Source organism: Triturus cristatus, chromosome 9 (assembly GCF_964204655.1).
Source record: "Triturus cristatus chromosome 9, aTriCri1.1, whole genome shotgun sequence".
NCBI lineage: Eukaryota > Metazoa > Chordata > Amphibia > Caudata > Salamandridae > Triturus > Triturus cristatus.
In genome coordinates, this window is record NC_140592.1 from 778,664,440 (window position 1) to 778,681,237 (window position 16,798).

The 16,798-nt window shown below is 51.6% G+C and overlaps 1 protein-coding gene across 1 annotated transcript in view; it reads right to left on the reverse strand.

Annotated features, from left to right (window-relative positions):
* The window catches only part of LOC146798834 (uncharacterized), a 92,961-nt gene that overhangs the window by 13,645 nt on the left and 62,518 nt on the right, over positions 1-16,798 (reverse strand). Inside the window, exons 7-8 of the mRNA XM_085626150.1 lie at positions 2,202-2,318; positions 981-1,094 (exon numbers count right to left, since the gene is read on the reverse strand). Of these exons, the coding sequence (XP_085482276.1) occupies positions 981-1,094; positions 2,202-2,318 (231 nt within the window). The remainder of the gene's footprint in view (positions 1-980; positions 1,095-2,201; positions 2,319-16,798) is intronic.

A 16,798-nucleotide genomic window follows, 5' to 3' on the forward strand; every position in this document is an offset into this window, starting at 1 on the left:
TCTGGCAAAGCGCGAGCTGACCAGCAAGTGGAAAGCCGAAGCAGGTCCTAGTATCATAAACTGGAAGCGCAAACTCGAAAAATGGGCGAGCTGTGAAAACAGAATACTGCTCAGGAACGCAAAGAGAGGCATAGGCAGACTAGAGAGCGCACAGGCTTGGGGAGCTCTAGTAGACGAAAAACTTAAGAACAGGATTCCACTCCAGCACCCCACAGGGCCCGTCCCGACAGGCCTAACAACCAAGAACAAGGGAGGGAGTAGGGTGAATAACAGGAGGAGCATAGTCACGCAGTACTCGAAGTCCGGAGAAGATGGGCGAGACTCACCACATTGGACAATTACAGAGAGTGGCCCTGACCACGCATATGGCGGAAGTGTAGGGGTTTCCTAGTAGACAGCAGCACGGGGTGGGGTGGGGGGGGACTGTTGGGAAGTTGAAGGGGGAGACATCAAAATACTACACGGTGACCAGTGCACTCAATAGGACAAGAATCCGAAGATGCATTAGGAAAATAACAAGGTATACACCCCACAGATTGAATAAAGGCCACTGGGCCAAGGGGTTCAGGACTAAAATGTTAACAGTAATACCAGGAAAACAAGATCTGTATTACGAATGTTTGAATGATATGCAAATACCAATAAAGTTTGTTAAAAAAAAAAAAAGTCACAGACTCCCCACAAAGGCATCACTTCACTTTTCCAGGAACCACATACAATTGGAATAAAGCACAATGTAAGAGAAAAAGTTATGAAAGGATATAACGGAAACTCAGGGGTAGATTTGCATTAGTCAAGCTTACACTGACAAAAGCCTGAAGTGGATAATTTCAGCATTAGATGCACCTTATTGAGAAAGGATCTCTTAAAAATTAGTGGTAAATAGTAATCAACTTGCGTGCATAAGTTGAATACTGAGAAAGGAGAATCAAGCTTTCTAACCACAGAAAATGAATAATTTGGAAGCATTTGTAACTCACCTGTGTTGTGGTCAGTGCTACCTTCCCCAACTTCATTAACTAGATCATCAATGAGAATTGAAACAGGCTCCTCTTCTTTCATCAAACAAATATCGGTATTGAAAAATGTAAGTCCTTTACAAAAAGAGGGTTAAAGAAAGGGATATAGGGAAGTAAACATGTGGTACTCAAAATGCAACTAAAACCAATATTATCCTTCATAAGAAGGAACTTCAATGTCAGTGATTTAGGTATAACAAATTGGTTTTATAAAAGGAAGAAGTGAAATTTAGTTCAAATGATTCCTCAATTCTTAGTTATGGACCACACTACAATAAGGAGAGTAGGGAACAGCTGCTGTGTCTGCTCTACGGGTTATTTGAATAGCTATTATTATTATTATTACAGTGCAGCATAAACCAGTGGATATTTGTGATGAGGTGGTGGTATACCTGTTATCATGCTGCACATCTCCTTCCCCCCACCCCCCTAAACAGAAAACATCAGGTAGTCCATTGTGATGGGAGTGGTTATTCTACACTGCAACATACATTAAAGATGCCTTTTCTTAGATATGGGCACATGGACGGCTGCACGATCGACAAAGAAACCGTTGTAATGCATGCAGCATTATAGAAAAGAAACCTCTCTACTTAAAGTATGAGTCCTATGAGGTCCCAACCTTGAATTAATCTTCTGCTGCATTTTAGATCTCAGTTTCAGAGCAAAGTAACACTTATGTTATTTTGATGCAAAAGTGTGACTGTGACAGTGGCTGCTTGAGACGTGTTGTTAGGTGAGAGTGGAGGAAAAGTAGTGCATGTCCTTTGTATGCGCTTTACTCCTGACTAAAGTACTGTCCATGGCTAAAATAAGTGCAATGGATTGCTTTGCTGCTCTTTCCATTCTGAGCTGTATCTACAAAGCCCAAGTGTTTTTGATCCACCTTTACTTGTACTCACCACAAAGGCAAGCCTTTCAGTACTGATACAGAGACACACAACTGTATCTCTACACTTTACAGTATGAACAGCATGTCAGCGATACAGTAACAAAGGTATTAGTCATTTCAGAATGCATTATGGTGACCGTGTTCTCAGTTAAACAGTGGGGTTGTAACTAGTCTAACATAATTTGTAGTTTATTACTTATCACATAAGGAACCTTGATCAGTTCTCAGTAAAAGAGGTGACCACTGATTCTAAATCGGAGCAGCATAGATATCTAGTCTTGCTTTCTCACCTGTGTTGAGACAGTGATTCTTTTCCCTTTCTTCTGTGTGTTGAGGAGTCTTCAAATATTGTTCTTTTTGTTGTCTATTTATTCTAAATAACAGGTCAGAGTTGGGAATTTCACTTTCTGTCACAAAAACAGAAAACAAATATTATTTGCACACATAGTTCTTTGATTCTGCAACATATGCTGCACTACAATGAAATCTCTGCTCCATTGCCGCTGAACCATCTACACAGCGACAGACTAAACAATTTGGCTTGTTGTGGAGGATTTCACAGCAATTTTCCTCAGGTTTATAGGGGTGAATATTGTGGTAGATGAGTCTTAAATATTGTACAAAGGGTTGTCAGGCTGTATACACCCAGTAATAGCGCAGTAAGACATCAAGATTTATATGGTGTGTATGTGTGTGAATCCTATGGAAATGCTTACAGCCGTACAGTATTTACTAGAAATAACTCTGGTATAAAACCTTGAGGTTGCCCTCCCTCAGAAGGTACTAGTGAGAAGAATATGTGGTACTCTGCTCAAGCTCTTCATAAAGGTTCTAAACTTTATGTAGGTCATTTCCATTTAGGAGTAGAGCTTTCCGAGACTCTTGAGCCCGTGCTCATCTTGTACATATTTGCAGTGATACCTATTGTGATAAAGCTTGTTTCTGAGAATACCCAGTGTGGTCTCTCTGTGTCGTGTGGTGCCAGAAGTACGATCCTAGCTGCGAGATTCCTCCCCCTGGGGAATCTCTCGCCAGTGCCCGGCTACAATACAATACGGGTGGGACTCAGGGAAATCAGGACCCCTTTCCGGGCCCCTCTGAGGTCGCCGTCTAACATTGGTGGCAAGCGACGGGATTCGGGCCCATCACCTAGAGATCGTACAGTGAACTACGGACGCACGACCAACAAAGATGGCAGAAGGAAGCACCATGAGCTCCGCAGAAACCAACGCTAACAGAGTGTTCCAGGTGGAGCATCTGGAAGAATACACACACAAAGAGCTAAAACAATTTTGCAAAGAACTTAAAATAGCTACCACTGGCCTCAACACTAAGGAAGACTTGCAGAAAGCACTGAAAACTTGGGTGGAGACCGGGGCATCCCGCCCGGAAGGCACGGGGGAGCGCCCCGACGAAGCCGAACCCCCTCCAAGTGAAAGCAGCGACAATCAGGTGCAAGGCATTGTACCAGACGGGGGCCTATCCCCGGGAGAACTCGCGGACAGAGAGAGAAGCCGCAGTCATGAACTCGAGTTAGCCAAACTCAAAATCGAGGGCGAATTGAAGTTAGCGGAGAAAAAGCTAGCAGTAGAGCAAATGCGCGTACAAGGCGAACTGGAAGAAAAGAAGCTCCAACGGGAGCACGAAGGAAGGAAGCTCCAACTAGAGCACGAACGCAGCTTAAAAGAACTCGAGCTCAAGGCCCGAAATGAGGACGGGAGGCCCTCGGGGAACCGAGAGACGGCCCCCCCAGCGGAACAGAAGGTCCACATCCCCAAGGATGTGGTCAAAGAATATTATAAAAATGATGACATTCAGCAATGGTTTCGGGCCTACGAGGTCGCCATGACCTCCCATCGGATCCCACAGAAGGACTGGGGGGCGGGGTTGTGGGGGCGGTTTCTGAGCGAAGGAAGGGACACCCTGCTCGACCTACCCCTCTCCCTGCAGACCTCCTACAGCCACATGAAAGAGGCTCTCCTCACAAGATACGGCCTCACCCCAGAAATGTACCGCCAACGGTTCCGGGACTGCAGGAAGATCCCGGGCACCACCTGGGTGGAGTATGTAAACTTTTTTAGTCGGGCCTTCGATGGGTGGGTCAAGGGCAGCAAGGTCACCACCCTTGCCGAACTCACTGACCTCATGTTATGGGAACATCTGGCTGCGAACTGCTTCGTAGAACTACGTCAACATCTGCTGGATAGCAAGCTCACAGATCCCCGGAAGCTGGCTGTGGAGGCCGACCGCTGGACCAACACCCGGGTCTCCCGGGGGATGGTAGGAGAGTACCCCCGAACCAGTCAGGGACCACCCCGCCAGAGAGGGGGAGGGAACCAGGGAGGGCCGAGAGAGTCCCAGCCTACTACGCCAATGACCCAGAGTGCCCCATGGCCACCCAAGTCACACCTGCGAGACAGATAGCCAACGTAGCCCTAGGGGAGGAGGTTGAGGAAGCCGAGGAGTGGGAACCCGCCGCTATGGCCCTAGTATCCCTGGGAGATAGGGAAATGATCCCTGGTAGCCTCCTACCGTCCAACACACTGAAATATGGGCAGCTCGTCAAGATCAATGGCCACCAGGTAGAGGCCCTGCGGGACACCGGGGCTAGTATCACCGGTGTCCTCAGGCACCTAGTTCCCGAGGAGCAGATCCTCCCCAATGTCTTTTGCCCCGTAATCTCTGCAGACAATAGGGAAAGTTTGTGTCAGGTAGCCCTGGTGCCATTTGAGTGGGGAGGGGTGATAGGTAAACTCAAGGTGGCCGTAAGAACATCCCAGCCGGTCGACTGCCTCTTAGGGAACGACCTGGAGAGTTCTCCCTGGAAGCACGTAGAGCGCAAGGCCCACCTAGGAATGATGGGACTCCCCGAGTGGGTGTGTGCCACCACCCGATCTATGACAGCCCGACTCGCTCCCCGGAGAGAAGTCGAGAGCACCCCGGTCGAAGAAGCCCGTACCGTCCCCGCCGAGGGTCCTCCCGTTCCCCCATCGGAAGGGTCCGTCGCCAGCGACGAACCCGCACCATCCGACCCCGCCCCGGTCCCCGAGTTGGGGGATCTACCCGAGTTGGCCCATTGGCGCCACGAGGGCGGGCCCACCCGGGATGAATTTTGCCGGGAGCAAGCCACCTGTCCTTCCCTGGTCGGGCTGCGGCGCCAGGCCGAGGGCCAAGCCGCAGGTGACCAGACCGGAACGCACCGAATCTATTGGGAAAATAACATCCTGTATAGTGAGCAGAAATCAGTGGAGCTGGGATCCGGACGGGTACTGGTGGTACCCCTCCGCTTCCGGGATTTCCTCCTGGGCTTAGCCCACGATGTCCCCCTCGCCGGCCACCTGGGTCAGGACAAGACCTACAGCCGTCTCGTGACCTATTTTTATTGGCCTAAGATGAAAGCAGCGGTAGAGGCACACTGCAAGTCCTGCCCCACGTGCCAAGCCAGTGGGAAGAGTGGGGGGAAGCGCAAGGCTCCCCTCCAACCCTTCCCGGTCGTCAGTACCCCCTTCGAACGAGTCGGAATCGACATCGTGGGGCCACTGGACCCCCCCACCTCCCAAGGTCACCGTTTCATCTTGGTCCTAGTAGACCACGCCACCCGCTATCCAGAGGCTATTCCCCTGCGCACCACTACAGCCCCCGTGGTGGGCCGGGCCCTGATGGGGATCTTTTCCAGGGTGGGTTTCCCCCGCGAGGTCGTGAGCGATCGCGGCACTAATTTTATATCAAGGTATATGACGTCCCTGTGGCAACAATGTGGGGTGTCCTATAAGTTCACCACCCCGTACCATCCCCAAGGGAACGGCCTAGTAGAGAGGTTTAATAGGACTTTGAAAGGGATGATCGCTGGCCTAGAAGAGCCCCTCCGGCGTAAGTGGGACGTCCTGCTCCCCTGCCTCTTGTTCGCTTACCGGGAGGTCCCCCAGAAGTCCTTAGGGTTCAGCCCGTTTGAATTACTCTATGGGCACCCCGTCCGAGGTCCCCTCAGTTTGGTTAAGGAAGGGTGAGAGGCAGCACCCCAGACCACCCCCCGAGATGTGTTCCAATATGTCCTGGCCCTCCGGAACCAGACCAGGAGGTTCCGAGAACTGGCCGAGGCCAACCTGGAGGCGAGTCAAGAAGAAATGAAGCGCTGGTACGACCAGAATGCTACTCTGGTCGAGTTCCAGCCGGGCCAGCAGGTGTGGGTCATGGCCCCTGTGAAGCCTGGCGCTCTCCAGGACCGATGGACTGGGCCCTACAAAGTGGTTGAGAGGAAGAGCCAAGTCACCTACTTGGTGGACGTCCAGTCGCCTCGGGATCCCCTCCGGGTCCTGCACGTGAACCGCCTCAAGCCTCACTTCGTGCGGACAGAACTGAGCCTCCTGCTGGCCACCGATGACGGGGCCGAAGATGAGTCGGATCCCCTCCCGGACCTCCTGTGTGTCAAGGAGCAGGATGGCTCCGTGGAGGGAGTGAACCTCTCCCCAGCCCTCACTGCCCAGCAACAAGCGGACTGCCGCCAGCTCCTCAGACAATTTTCTGACCTCTTCTCCCTGACCCCCCGGGTCACCAACTGGTGTGTTCACGATGTGGACACCGGGGACAGCCCGCCGGTGAGACACCGAGCCTACCGGGTTCCTGACCGGGTCCGGTCCTGTATTCAAGCCGAAGTCTCGAAAATGTTGACCCTGGGGGTGATCGAGCCCTCTGACAGTCCCTGGGCCAGCCCCGTGGTCCTGGTTCCGAAGGCAGCAGCCCCCGGTGTCGCCCCCGAGCTCCGGTTCTGCGTGGATTACCGGGGGCTCAATGACGTTACCCGAGCCGATGCCCACCCTATTCCACGAGCCGACGAGCTCATTGACCGACTAGGGGCCGCCCGGTTCCTCAGCACTTTCGACCTCACCTGCGGCTACTGGCAGATTGCGCTCACCGAAGGGGCCAAGGAGAGGTCTGCTTTCTCCACCCCCGATGGGCACTACCGCTTCCGCGTGATGCCCTTCGGGATGAAAAATGCCCCGGCCACTTTCCAGAGACTGGTAAATAGGGTCCTGGCCGGGCTAGAACAGTTCAGCGCGGCCTATCTGGACGACATCGCTGTCTTCAGTTCAGAGTGGAGTGAGCACCTCCAGCACCTCCGGAGAGTGCTAACCGCCCTGCGCCAGGCAGGCCTCACCATAAAAGCCAGCAAGTGCCAGATCGGGCAAGGATCCGTAGCCTACCTGGGGCACCAAGTCGGGAGTGGCCAGGTCGCCCCTCTACAGCCAAAAATCGACGCCATCCTGGCCTGGGACCCACCCATCACCCAAACGGAAGTCCGAGCCTTTCTGGGACTCACGGGCTACTACCGCCGATTCATTCAGGGGTATGACAGCCTGGTCGGCCCTCTCACGGAACTCACGTCTAAAAAACAGCCAAAGAAGGTGCAATGGACGGCTGCCTGCCAGGAAGCTTTCGATGCTCTAAAAAAGGCCATGTGCACGGCCCCCGTCCTCCAGGCTCCCGACTACACCAAGGAGTTCATAGTCCAGACCGATGCCTCCGAGCATGGCATTGGGGCCGTCCTGTCCCAAGTGAATGATCAAGGCCTCGACCAGCCCGTCGCCTTCCTCAGTCGGCGGCTGCTACCCCGAGAACAGAAGTGGAGCACCATAGAGCGCGAAGCCTTTGCCGTGGTCTGGGCACTCAAAAAACTACGACCCTACCTGTTCGGCACTCATTTCAGGGTCCAAACTGACCATCGGCCCTTGCGATGGCTCATGCAGATGCGAGGAGAAAACCCCAAGCTACTGCGGTGGTCAATCTCCCTCCAGGGAATGGACTTCACCGTAGAACACCGCCCTGGTACGGACCACGCCAACGCTGACGGCCTCTCCCGGTTCTTCCGCCTCAGCGAAGAGAACCCCCCAAGGTGATGGGCAGTTCTCTCCGGCTTTCAGCTGGGGGGGACGCGTGTTGGACCCGGCCTCGTAGAATGGCCCTCCGTGCCCCCGCACCACCGAAACCTAGTGCCTGCAGCCCCAGCCCGCGGCCCAGCCGACCTTTCCCACCAGGACCCCTGCACCAACCACGGACATCCCCGTCCATGGCCTCTCTCCTTTCGGCCACCCCGGGCCCGCGTGCCCACTCCCTGCAACAAGATGGCCGCCCGGCTCCAGCGCGACCCGGGCCTCGAGGCGCCACTCCGGCTGGAGGACATCCCGCTTCCAGGGGATGAGAGAGGGAGGAGCAGTTTCTATCGCACCTCTGAACTCCCCTGGGACGATGGGTTTCGATCGGCCCTCCGGCCTCCCTGCGAGCTGGCTCCGTGCCTGCTGGGTGTCTGGGACTCCTCCCGACCCGGCCCTGAAAGGATCAAAAGACAATAGCAGGAAACCCCGACAAGCGGCCCCCAGGTGACAAGACCCCTGCCTGCGCAGACTCCGGACATCAAAGCGGGGTCGACCTATAACAAGGGGTGCTCTGAGACTGTCCGGCAGATTCGACGCTGGAACAACGAGAGCCTGCTGACGTGGTCGCGGCTCCTGGAACTGGAACCCACCTGAGCCCTGCTGAGTGACTCGCGGCTCCCTGAAGATCGTAAGACCTCCGAACTTGTACCTGAGCCCTGCTGAGTGACTCGCGGCTCCCTGAAGATCGTAAGACCTCCGAACTTGTACCTGAGCCCTGCTGAGTGACTCGCGGCTCCCTGAAGATCGTAAGACCTCCGAACTTGTACCTGAGCCCTGCTGAGTGACTCGCGGCTCCCTGAAGATCGTAAGACCTCCGAACTTGTACCTGAGCCCTGCTGAGTGACTCGCGGCTCCCCCAGACTCTCACGGTCCCGCCGGACCCCGACTCCGACCACGTATCTCCCAGCTCGAGGATTGTGAGCTGTGCGCCGGATACGTCCCTGCTTTGAACCGTTACCAGAGACAGTCCCGCTACCCCCTACCTTTCCGAGACTCTTGAGCCCGTGCTCATCTTGTACATATTTGCAGTGATACCTATTGTGATAAAGCTTGTTTCTGAGAATACCCAGTGTGGTCTCTCTGTGTCGTGTGGTGCCAGAAGTACGATCCTAGCTGCGAGATTCCTCCCCCTGGGGAATCTCTCGCCAGTGCCCGGCTACAATACAATACGGGTGGGACTCAGGGAAATCAGGACCCCTTTCCGGGCCCCTCTGAGGTCGCCGTCTAACACTTGCTTGCTTAAAAAAACATAAACTGCAGTGCCTTGCATTTCAACAGACTTCTAGCTTTGGCGTCTGTGACAGACGGAGAGAACACGTGCTCACTATAACTCATGATGAGAGCACTTCTCCTGTCACAGTTTCGGGGCCAACTGGCAGAAGTACATAAGATCAAACATAACACTTGATTAAAACCCACACTTGATACAAGAAGTTGGCTATTCAATTGATACATTATATTTGTACACATGTTCTCTATTTTCACGCTATTAGTGGAAGACTAATGTCCTTCATTAACTGAGTTAACACATAATCATTAGTCTGTCTAGTATAGAAGAGGCAGACTCCAAGTTATTGCAGAGGATGTTGTAAGGCTGAAGAATTGACGCTTTGGGGACTGGACTCCTGCAACAGAGAGGAGTCATCCATATTAGAAAAGCAGATATTGTACTGTGAAAGGAAGGAGGTAAGTGACTCTACACAACTGGCGCCAATGCCCATCTACACCAGGCCTGTGCATTCAAACTTGCTTCACTTTCAACCACACAAAGTTAAAGTTCTGGGAAACTGACTGAAGTTGAACACTCCGTTTGAGAGTTATCATCTGTCTCCAAATGGATCTGCATGGATAAAGATCTTCAATGGATCATTTTGTACTTGCCTATACTACTGTAGAGACTGTTCCATGTGAATTGGAAAATCAAAGAAAATGTTTCCACCCAAGGATTACCATAAAACCTGCCATCAAACCCTGCTTTTAATTATTAATACGTCAACCACAAGTTACAGTGCCTGATATAAAAGTGGAAAATGTGAAAACAAAGACCCTAAAAGCTATTCTCATTGTAGTAGAATCCTAGAAAATATCAAACTACAGATTATAAACTTTAATCTGTAATGTTTGACAGGAAACTGCTAAAATAGTTGTAGCATATTTTTCACATTTATTAAAAGTCCAATTTATTGATGAAGATAGATTTTGAATCCATATTTAAGAAAAATAGCTTTTAGAAACTTACCTTTCCCTACGTGAAGCTCCTGGAGATTAATCTGCATTAGCCAGTTAGTAGTTGCCCAGCCAGTGCCTTACCCTCATGAGGTGAGAAAACCGCTCCCAGAGGTCTAGTAACAAGATGGGTGTGGGGCATGTGATTCTATCAGCCTAGGAAAACTAGTTAGGGTGGACTCTGGCACTTCATTAACTTGAAATTGAGGCCTGCCCATTCATAGTTTAGAGCATGGGTACTCACAAGCTTTCTCTCGGGGGCCAAATTTACAGTGTGGTTTGTGGCCGAGGGCCGCACCGGTGGGGGCGGGGCTAGAGCACAAAAACAAAACTGTGACCATGACGTTGAACACAGGCCCCACCTTCGTCCACTGAGCCACCAGACCCGGCATACACACATATCTATCTATCTATCTATCTATCTATCTATCTATCTATCTATCTATCCATCCCTCTCCCTCTATCTCTCTATCTCTCTCTGTTTCTCCCTCTCTCTTTGTCTCTCTCTCTTTGTCTCTCTCTCTTTGTCTCTCTCTCTCCCGCTATCTGTCTCCCTCTCTGTCTCCCTCTCCGTCTGTCTCAGTCTCTGCCTCTGTCTGTCACTGACTCTGCCTCTATCTGTCTCTGTCTGTCCCTGCCTCTATCTGTCCGTCTCTATCTCTGTCTGACTCTGTTGCTCTATCTCTGTCTGACTCTGTCGCTCTCCCTCCCTCTCTCTATCTCCCTCCCTCTCTCTATCTCCCTCTCTCTCTCCCTCTCCATCTCCCTCTCTCTCTCTCTCCCTCTCTCTCTCCCTCTCTCTCTCCCTCTCTCTCTCCCTCTCTCTCTCCCTCTCTCTCTCCCTCTCTCTCTCCCTCTCTCTCTCTCCCTCTCCCTCTGTCTCCCTCCCTCTCCCTCTGTCTCCCTCCCTCCGCCTCCCTCCGTCCGTCTCCCTCCCTCCACCTGTCTGTCTCCCTCCCTCCGTCTGTCTCCCTCCCTCCGTCTGTCTCCCTCCCTCTGTCTCCCTCCCTCTGTATCCCCTGACTCCCTCCCTCTGTCTCCCTCCCTTTGTCTCGATCTCTGTGTCTCGATCTCTGTGTCTCGATCTCTGTGTCTCGATCTCTGTGTCTCGATCTCTGTGTCTCGATCTCTGTGTCTCGATCTCTGTGTCTCGATCTCTGTGTCTCAATCTCTGTGTCTCAATCTCTGTGTCTCAATCTCTGTGTCTCAATCTCTGTGTCTCAATCTCTGTGTCTCAATCTCTGTGTCTCAATCTCTGTGTCTCAATCTCTGTGTCTCTGTCTCCCTCTCTCTCCCTCTCTCTGTCTGTCTCCATCCGTCTCCCTTCCACTATCTGTCTCCCTTGCACTATCTGTCTCCCTCCCACTATCTGTCTCCCTCCCACTATCTGTCTCCCTTCCTCTGTCGCCCTCATCCCTCTGTCTGTCTCGCTCTGTCTGTCTGTCTGTCTCCCTCTGTCTCCCTCCGTATGTCTCCCTCCCTATGTCTCCCTCCCTCTGTCTCTCTCCCTCTGTCTCTCTCCCTCTGTGTCTCTCCATCTGTCTCCCTCCATCTGTCTCCCTCCATCTGTCTCCCTCCATCTGTCTCCCTCTCCCGGTCTCCCCTCCCTCTGTCTCCCCTCCCTCTGTCTCCCTCCGTCTGTCTCGGTCTCACTCCGTATGTCACCCTCTGTATGTCACCCTCCGTATGTCACCCTCTGTATGTCACCCTCTGTATGTCACCCTCTGTATGTCACCCTCTGTATGTCACCCTCTGTATGTCACCCTCTGTCACCTCTCCACGCTCGTGTGGCAGCCCTGGCTGAAGACAGCTTCCTGGGCGCGCGCACACACAGCTGCACCCGAGTACTTCACAGGTCTTTAAAAGACCATTTATTTGTTAATGAGGCTTTGTTGTATTTCACCTCTTCTTAGCGCCCCTGCATCTCCACTCTGACTATTCCTGGAATCGCCCAGCCCCCATAGAGCAGAGTGTCTCGGAGTCTGCGCTGCTGTGGCGGGCGCCAGCGGCCCGCCAAGGAAGGCTTGCCGGGCCGCTGGCGGCCCGCCAGCCGTACTATGAGTACCCATGGGTTAGAGTAAGAGGAGACCTGAAAGAGGGAAACCTTTGTACTCAAGGCCCACAGTAACCAGACTGGCTCTGAACCCAGTGGGAGGGAAACTACCCACAGAACTGGTTTGGAGTGGACACAAGAGGAGAAGACTGCTCATTTCTGTGCCCACATCTCTGGATGGACACACAAGCTCTGAACAAGGGAGAAAATGTTTCTGCATCTTAGATATTGGCGTGAGGGGTACTGTGGGATTGTTTGCAGAAGGGCAAACACGAACTGCTGAAAACATGGGTAATGTTGATCCCATTAACTTTTTCCCTGCTGGCTAGGGGGTGCGCATGAGTCACCAATGCCTGATACCCCTTCGTTTGGAAAAGCTTCCGTCTTGCCTCACTGGAGGATTTTGAGCTGCAGATGAAATGACACCTAGATCCCAGTTTACTGTTTCCATTGACTAGCACTGATGCTTACTGCTTTTTAGCCCTGTTTCACTTAAAACATTAAAAGTTCATACTTCAGATTTCCCTTTTTGGATTTTTGTCTCTTTGATGTAATTTTGTTAATTAAATTTGACCATAGTCCTCTTATTTGGTATGGGATTTTTATTGTGTGGTGTTTTGATTTTAATATTGATTTGCAATTGTAATTGTATTTATAAAGCGTTTACTAACCCTGATGCGGTGTTTAAGCGCTTTACGGCAAGCAGCACGCTACTATGGAACCCATAAAGGATTAGTGGTGAATTAGTATAGGGGAATAGGAGTTAATTTGAGCAATGGACATGCAAGTCTATTAGCTGGATTAAATAGATAGCATAGGGATAGAAGAGGGAAATGACTAGAAAGTATTATGTGGGAGATAATAGCAGTAAAATGAGGTTTGGGATTAGTAAAAGGAGAGATGGAGGAGGGAAGAGTCTCTAGAAAGGGATTAGGGAGATTATAGTAGTAAAACGAGGTTTGGGATGAGTCATAAGGAGGGATACATGAGGGAAGAATTTAGAAAGGGATTGGGAGATCATAGTAGCAAAATAAACATTGGGATGAGCCAAGGAGGGATAGAGGAGGGAAGACTCGAAAGGGTTATTTTGGAGATGATAGTAATAGAATGAGCTTTGGAATGAGTCAGAGAGTGGAGGTAGAGTATATATTGAGAGAGGTATAGGGTGAGACAGAGTAGTAAATTAGAGAGAGTAAAAACAATTCTTCTACTTTAGAAGTAAAGTGATAAATATATAGATAAATAACTACACAGAAAGGGTATAAATCTATAAGGAAGATAATATATTTAGATTTAGAGTTGTATTGTATAAACTCAGACTTTCAAGTGTTGCTGTACTTGAAGCTAATTTATTTGTGTATTTTTATAACTTCTTTTTAAAGTAATTTTTATATTTTCCTCAATATTTCATGTAATGCAAAACAGAATGGGTAAACATGATGAAATTTGTAAATCAGTAGAAATTTTTAACTAACAACCTAATGTATAAATACTTAAGTGTTGTTAAAATCCAAAAGTCATGATAAAAATGATGATATAATGCTTCTATAAAATATTTCAAACAAAAACATGAGAAAAAAGGTTTTATAGGATAAGATTAAAATAGTACATAGAGATAGAAATAATTTCCATGGCACCAGGAACAGGCAACACTGTGTCAATCAATCAATCAATCAGGCGTTTGTTAAGCGCGACTACTTACCCGTAAGGGATCTCAAGGCGGTGGGGGGGGACGGGGGGGGGGGGGGGATGGCAGGTTCCAGTTCATCAAGGAGGGGGTCGGTGAAAGAGCCAGGTTTTGAGGTTTCTTGCGAAGATGGGAAGCGTTGTTGTCAGTCGGAGGTGGAGCGGAAGGGCGTTCCAGGCTCTGGCTGCGAGGAAGGAGCGGCCTCCCAATCTGGTCTTTCTGGTGTGGGGGATAAACGGCATAGGAGAGCTGGGCTGATCGTAGGGTCCTTTGAGGTGCGTGGGAATTGAGTCGGCTGTTCAGGTATGCTGGTCTGGTGTCCTGGAGGGCCTTGTGTGCGTGGGTGAGCATCTTGAAGGTGACTCTGGCCTCGATGGGGAGCCAGTGGAGCGTGCGCAGGTGCTGGGAGATGTGGCAGTGTCTTGGCAGGTTGAGGACCAGTCTTGCGTCAGCGTTCTGGATGTTCTGTAGCTTGCGGGTGAGGTTTTTGTTTATTCCGGCATAGAGTTCATTGCCGTAGTCGAGTCTGCTGGTGACCAGGGGGTGAGTGACCGTCTTTCTGTGTTCAAGGGGGATCCATTTGAAGGTCTTACGTAGGAGGCGGAGGGTGTGGAACAGGAGGACGAGACGGAGTTGATCTGGCGGTCCATTTTGAGCTCGGAATCCAGAATGTTTCCCAGGTTGCGTGCGTGGTCCGTGGGGGTGGGTGGGTTTCCGAGGGTGGGGGGCCACCAGGTGTCGTTCCAGGCGTCTGGTTTGGGCCCATGATGAGTACTTCTGTCTTGTTGGTGTTTAGTTGTAAGCAGCTGTTTTTCGTCCATTTGGCGACGGCTTCCATGCCTTCTCGAAAGTTGTGTCTGGCGGTGTTGGGTTTGTTGGATAGGGAGAGGGCGAGTTGGGTGTCGTCTGCATATGACACAATGTGGAGTCCGTAGGTTCTGACGATGGGCGCGAGTGGCGCCATGTAGACGTTGAAGAGCGTAGGGCTTTGGGAGGACCCCCGAGGGACTCCGCAGGTGGTTGGTGTAGGGTCCGAGAGGAAAGGGGGGGATCTGACCCGCAGCGTCCTGCCAGAGAGGAAGGAGCGGATCCATTCGAGGGCCTTGTCCTGGATCCCTGCGTCGAGGAATCTGCGTATTAGGGTGCGGTGAGAGACTGTGTCGAACGCCGCTGAGAGGTCGAGGAGGAGGAGGGCTACTGTTTCTCCTTTGTCCAGTAGGGTGCGGATGTCGTCTGTTGCGGCGAGGAGGGCAGTTTCTGTACTGCGTTTTTTTCTGAAGCCGGATTGGGAGGAGTCAAGGATGTTGTGCTCTTCGATGAATGTGGCGAGTTGACTGTTGATGGCTTTCTTGATGACTTTCGCTGGGAACGGGAGCAGGGAGATGGGTCTGTAGTTTTTGAGGTCGGTGGGGTACACCGAGGGTTTCTTCAGGAGGGGATTGACCTCTGCGTGTTTCCAGTCATCGGGAAATGTGGCAGGGAGCGGTTGATGGTGTGGCGGAGTATGGGTAAGATGGTGTCAGCGGTTCTGTTGAAGATGTGGTGGGGACAGGGGTCCGTGGTGGCCCCGGAGTGAATTGACTTCATTGTCTTCAGTGTGTCTTCGGTGGTGAGAGCTGTCCTGTTGTTGATCGCTGGCTTCAGGGTGTCAGGGGTGGTTGGCGGGGGTTCAGTGTGTTTGTTGTCTACGTCAAAGTTGTCGTAGATGCTCCTGATTTTGTGGTGAAAGAAGGTGCTGAGTTTGTTGCAGAGGTCTTGTGAGGGAGGGATGTCCGTCGACTCGCTGGTGGGTTGGGCGAACTCCTTGATGATGTTGAAGAGTTCTTTTCTGTTGTGTGATTGTGTGGAGATTCTGTCTTCAATCGCTTTTTTCTTGATTTTCTGATGAGTTGGTGGTGGGCGTTGGTAGCGGCTCTGAAGTTGTTGTGTGCTTCTGTGGATTTGGTGTTCTCCAGGCCTTTTTGAGGCAGCAGCAAGTACGTCTGGATTCTCGAGGTTCTGTGGTAAACCATCTGGCTTTCTTGGCATGGGTGTTGTTGTTTTCTATGGTGTTGGCGCTGTCGGCGATCCATCTGTGTAGGGTTCGGGCTGCGGTGTTGGGGTCGTCGTTTCACGCGATGGTTGGGGGAGAGTTGCTGAGTGAGGAGGTGAACTGGTTGTCGGTGATTCTGGTCCAGTTTCTTCGTGGGAGCAGGTGCTGATGTCTGTGGATGGTGGGTGTTCTGAAGATTAAGTGGATGCATCGGTGGTCAGTCCACAGGAGTTTGGTGGTGTGGCTGAAGGTGATGGAGTTTCCGGTTGTGAAGAGGGGGTCCAGGGTGTGTCCTGCTGAGTGCTTTTGTTCGGTCACTATTTGGCAGAGTGCAATGTTGTGGAGGTTGTCCAGGAGGGATGTAGTGTTGGGGTCCAATTGGTTGTCGAGGTGGAAGATGAGGTCTCCCAGCAGCGTGTAGTTGGTGGATGCTATGGCATGCAGGGAAATGATGTCCGTGAAGGAGTTGGTGAAAGATCCGCGTGGTCCAGCCGGGTCGGTAGATGAGGGTTCCTCGGAGGGTGGCGGTAGGGCTGGTCAGTATCTTGAAGTGAAGGTGTTCCATCAGGTCTGTGGTTTCTTCGGGGAGTGTGCTCAGGCGGAGGGTGGAATTTGTAGACGATGGCAATTCCTCCTCACGGACGGGTGGGGCGGTCCTTCCTGGAGAACTTGTATCCTTGGGGAATGGCGATGGCGATGTCTGGCCCCGAGGTGGCGTTCGTCTAGGTTTCGGTGAAGAACACTACATCCGGGGTGGTGCTGTCGAGGAGGTCCCACATTTCGGTGACGTGTTTGAGGAGGGATCGGACGTTGAGGAGGATGCATTGCAAGGTCTTCGGTACGAGTGTGTTCTTGCGGTCGGGTTTTGCTGGGTCCGTGTTTCTAGCGGTGCTGTAGGTTTGTCGGCAGCGGTGACAGCTGAAGGGTCCGTGGATGTCGGCTGGTGAGGCTAGCATGCA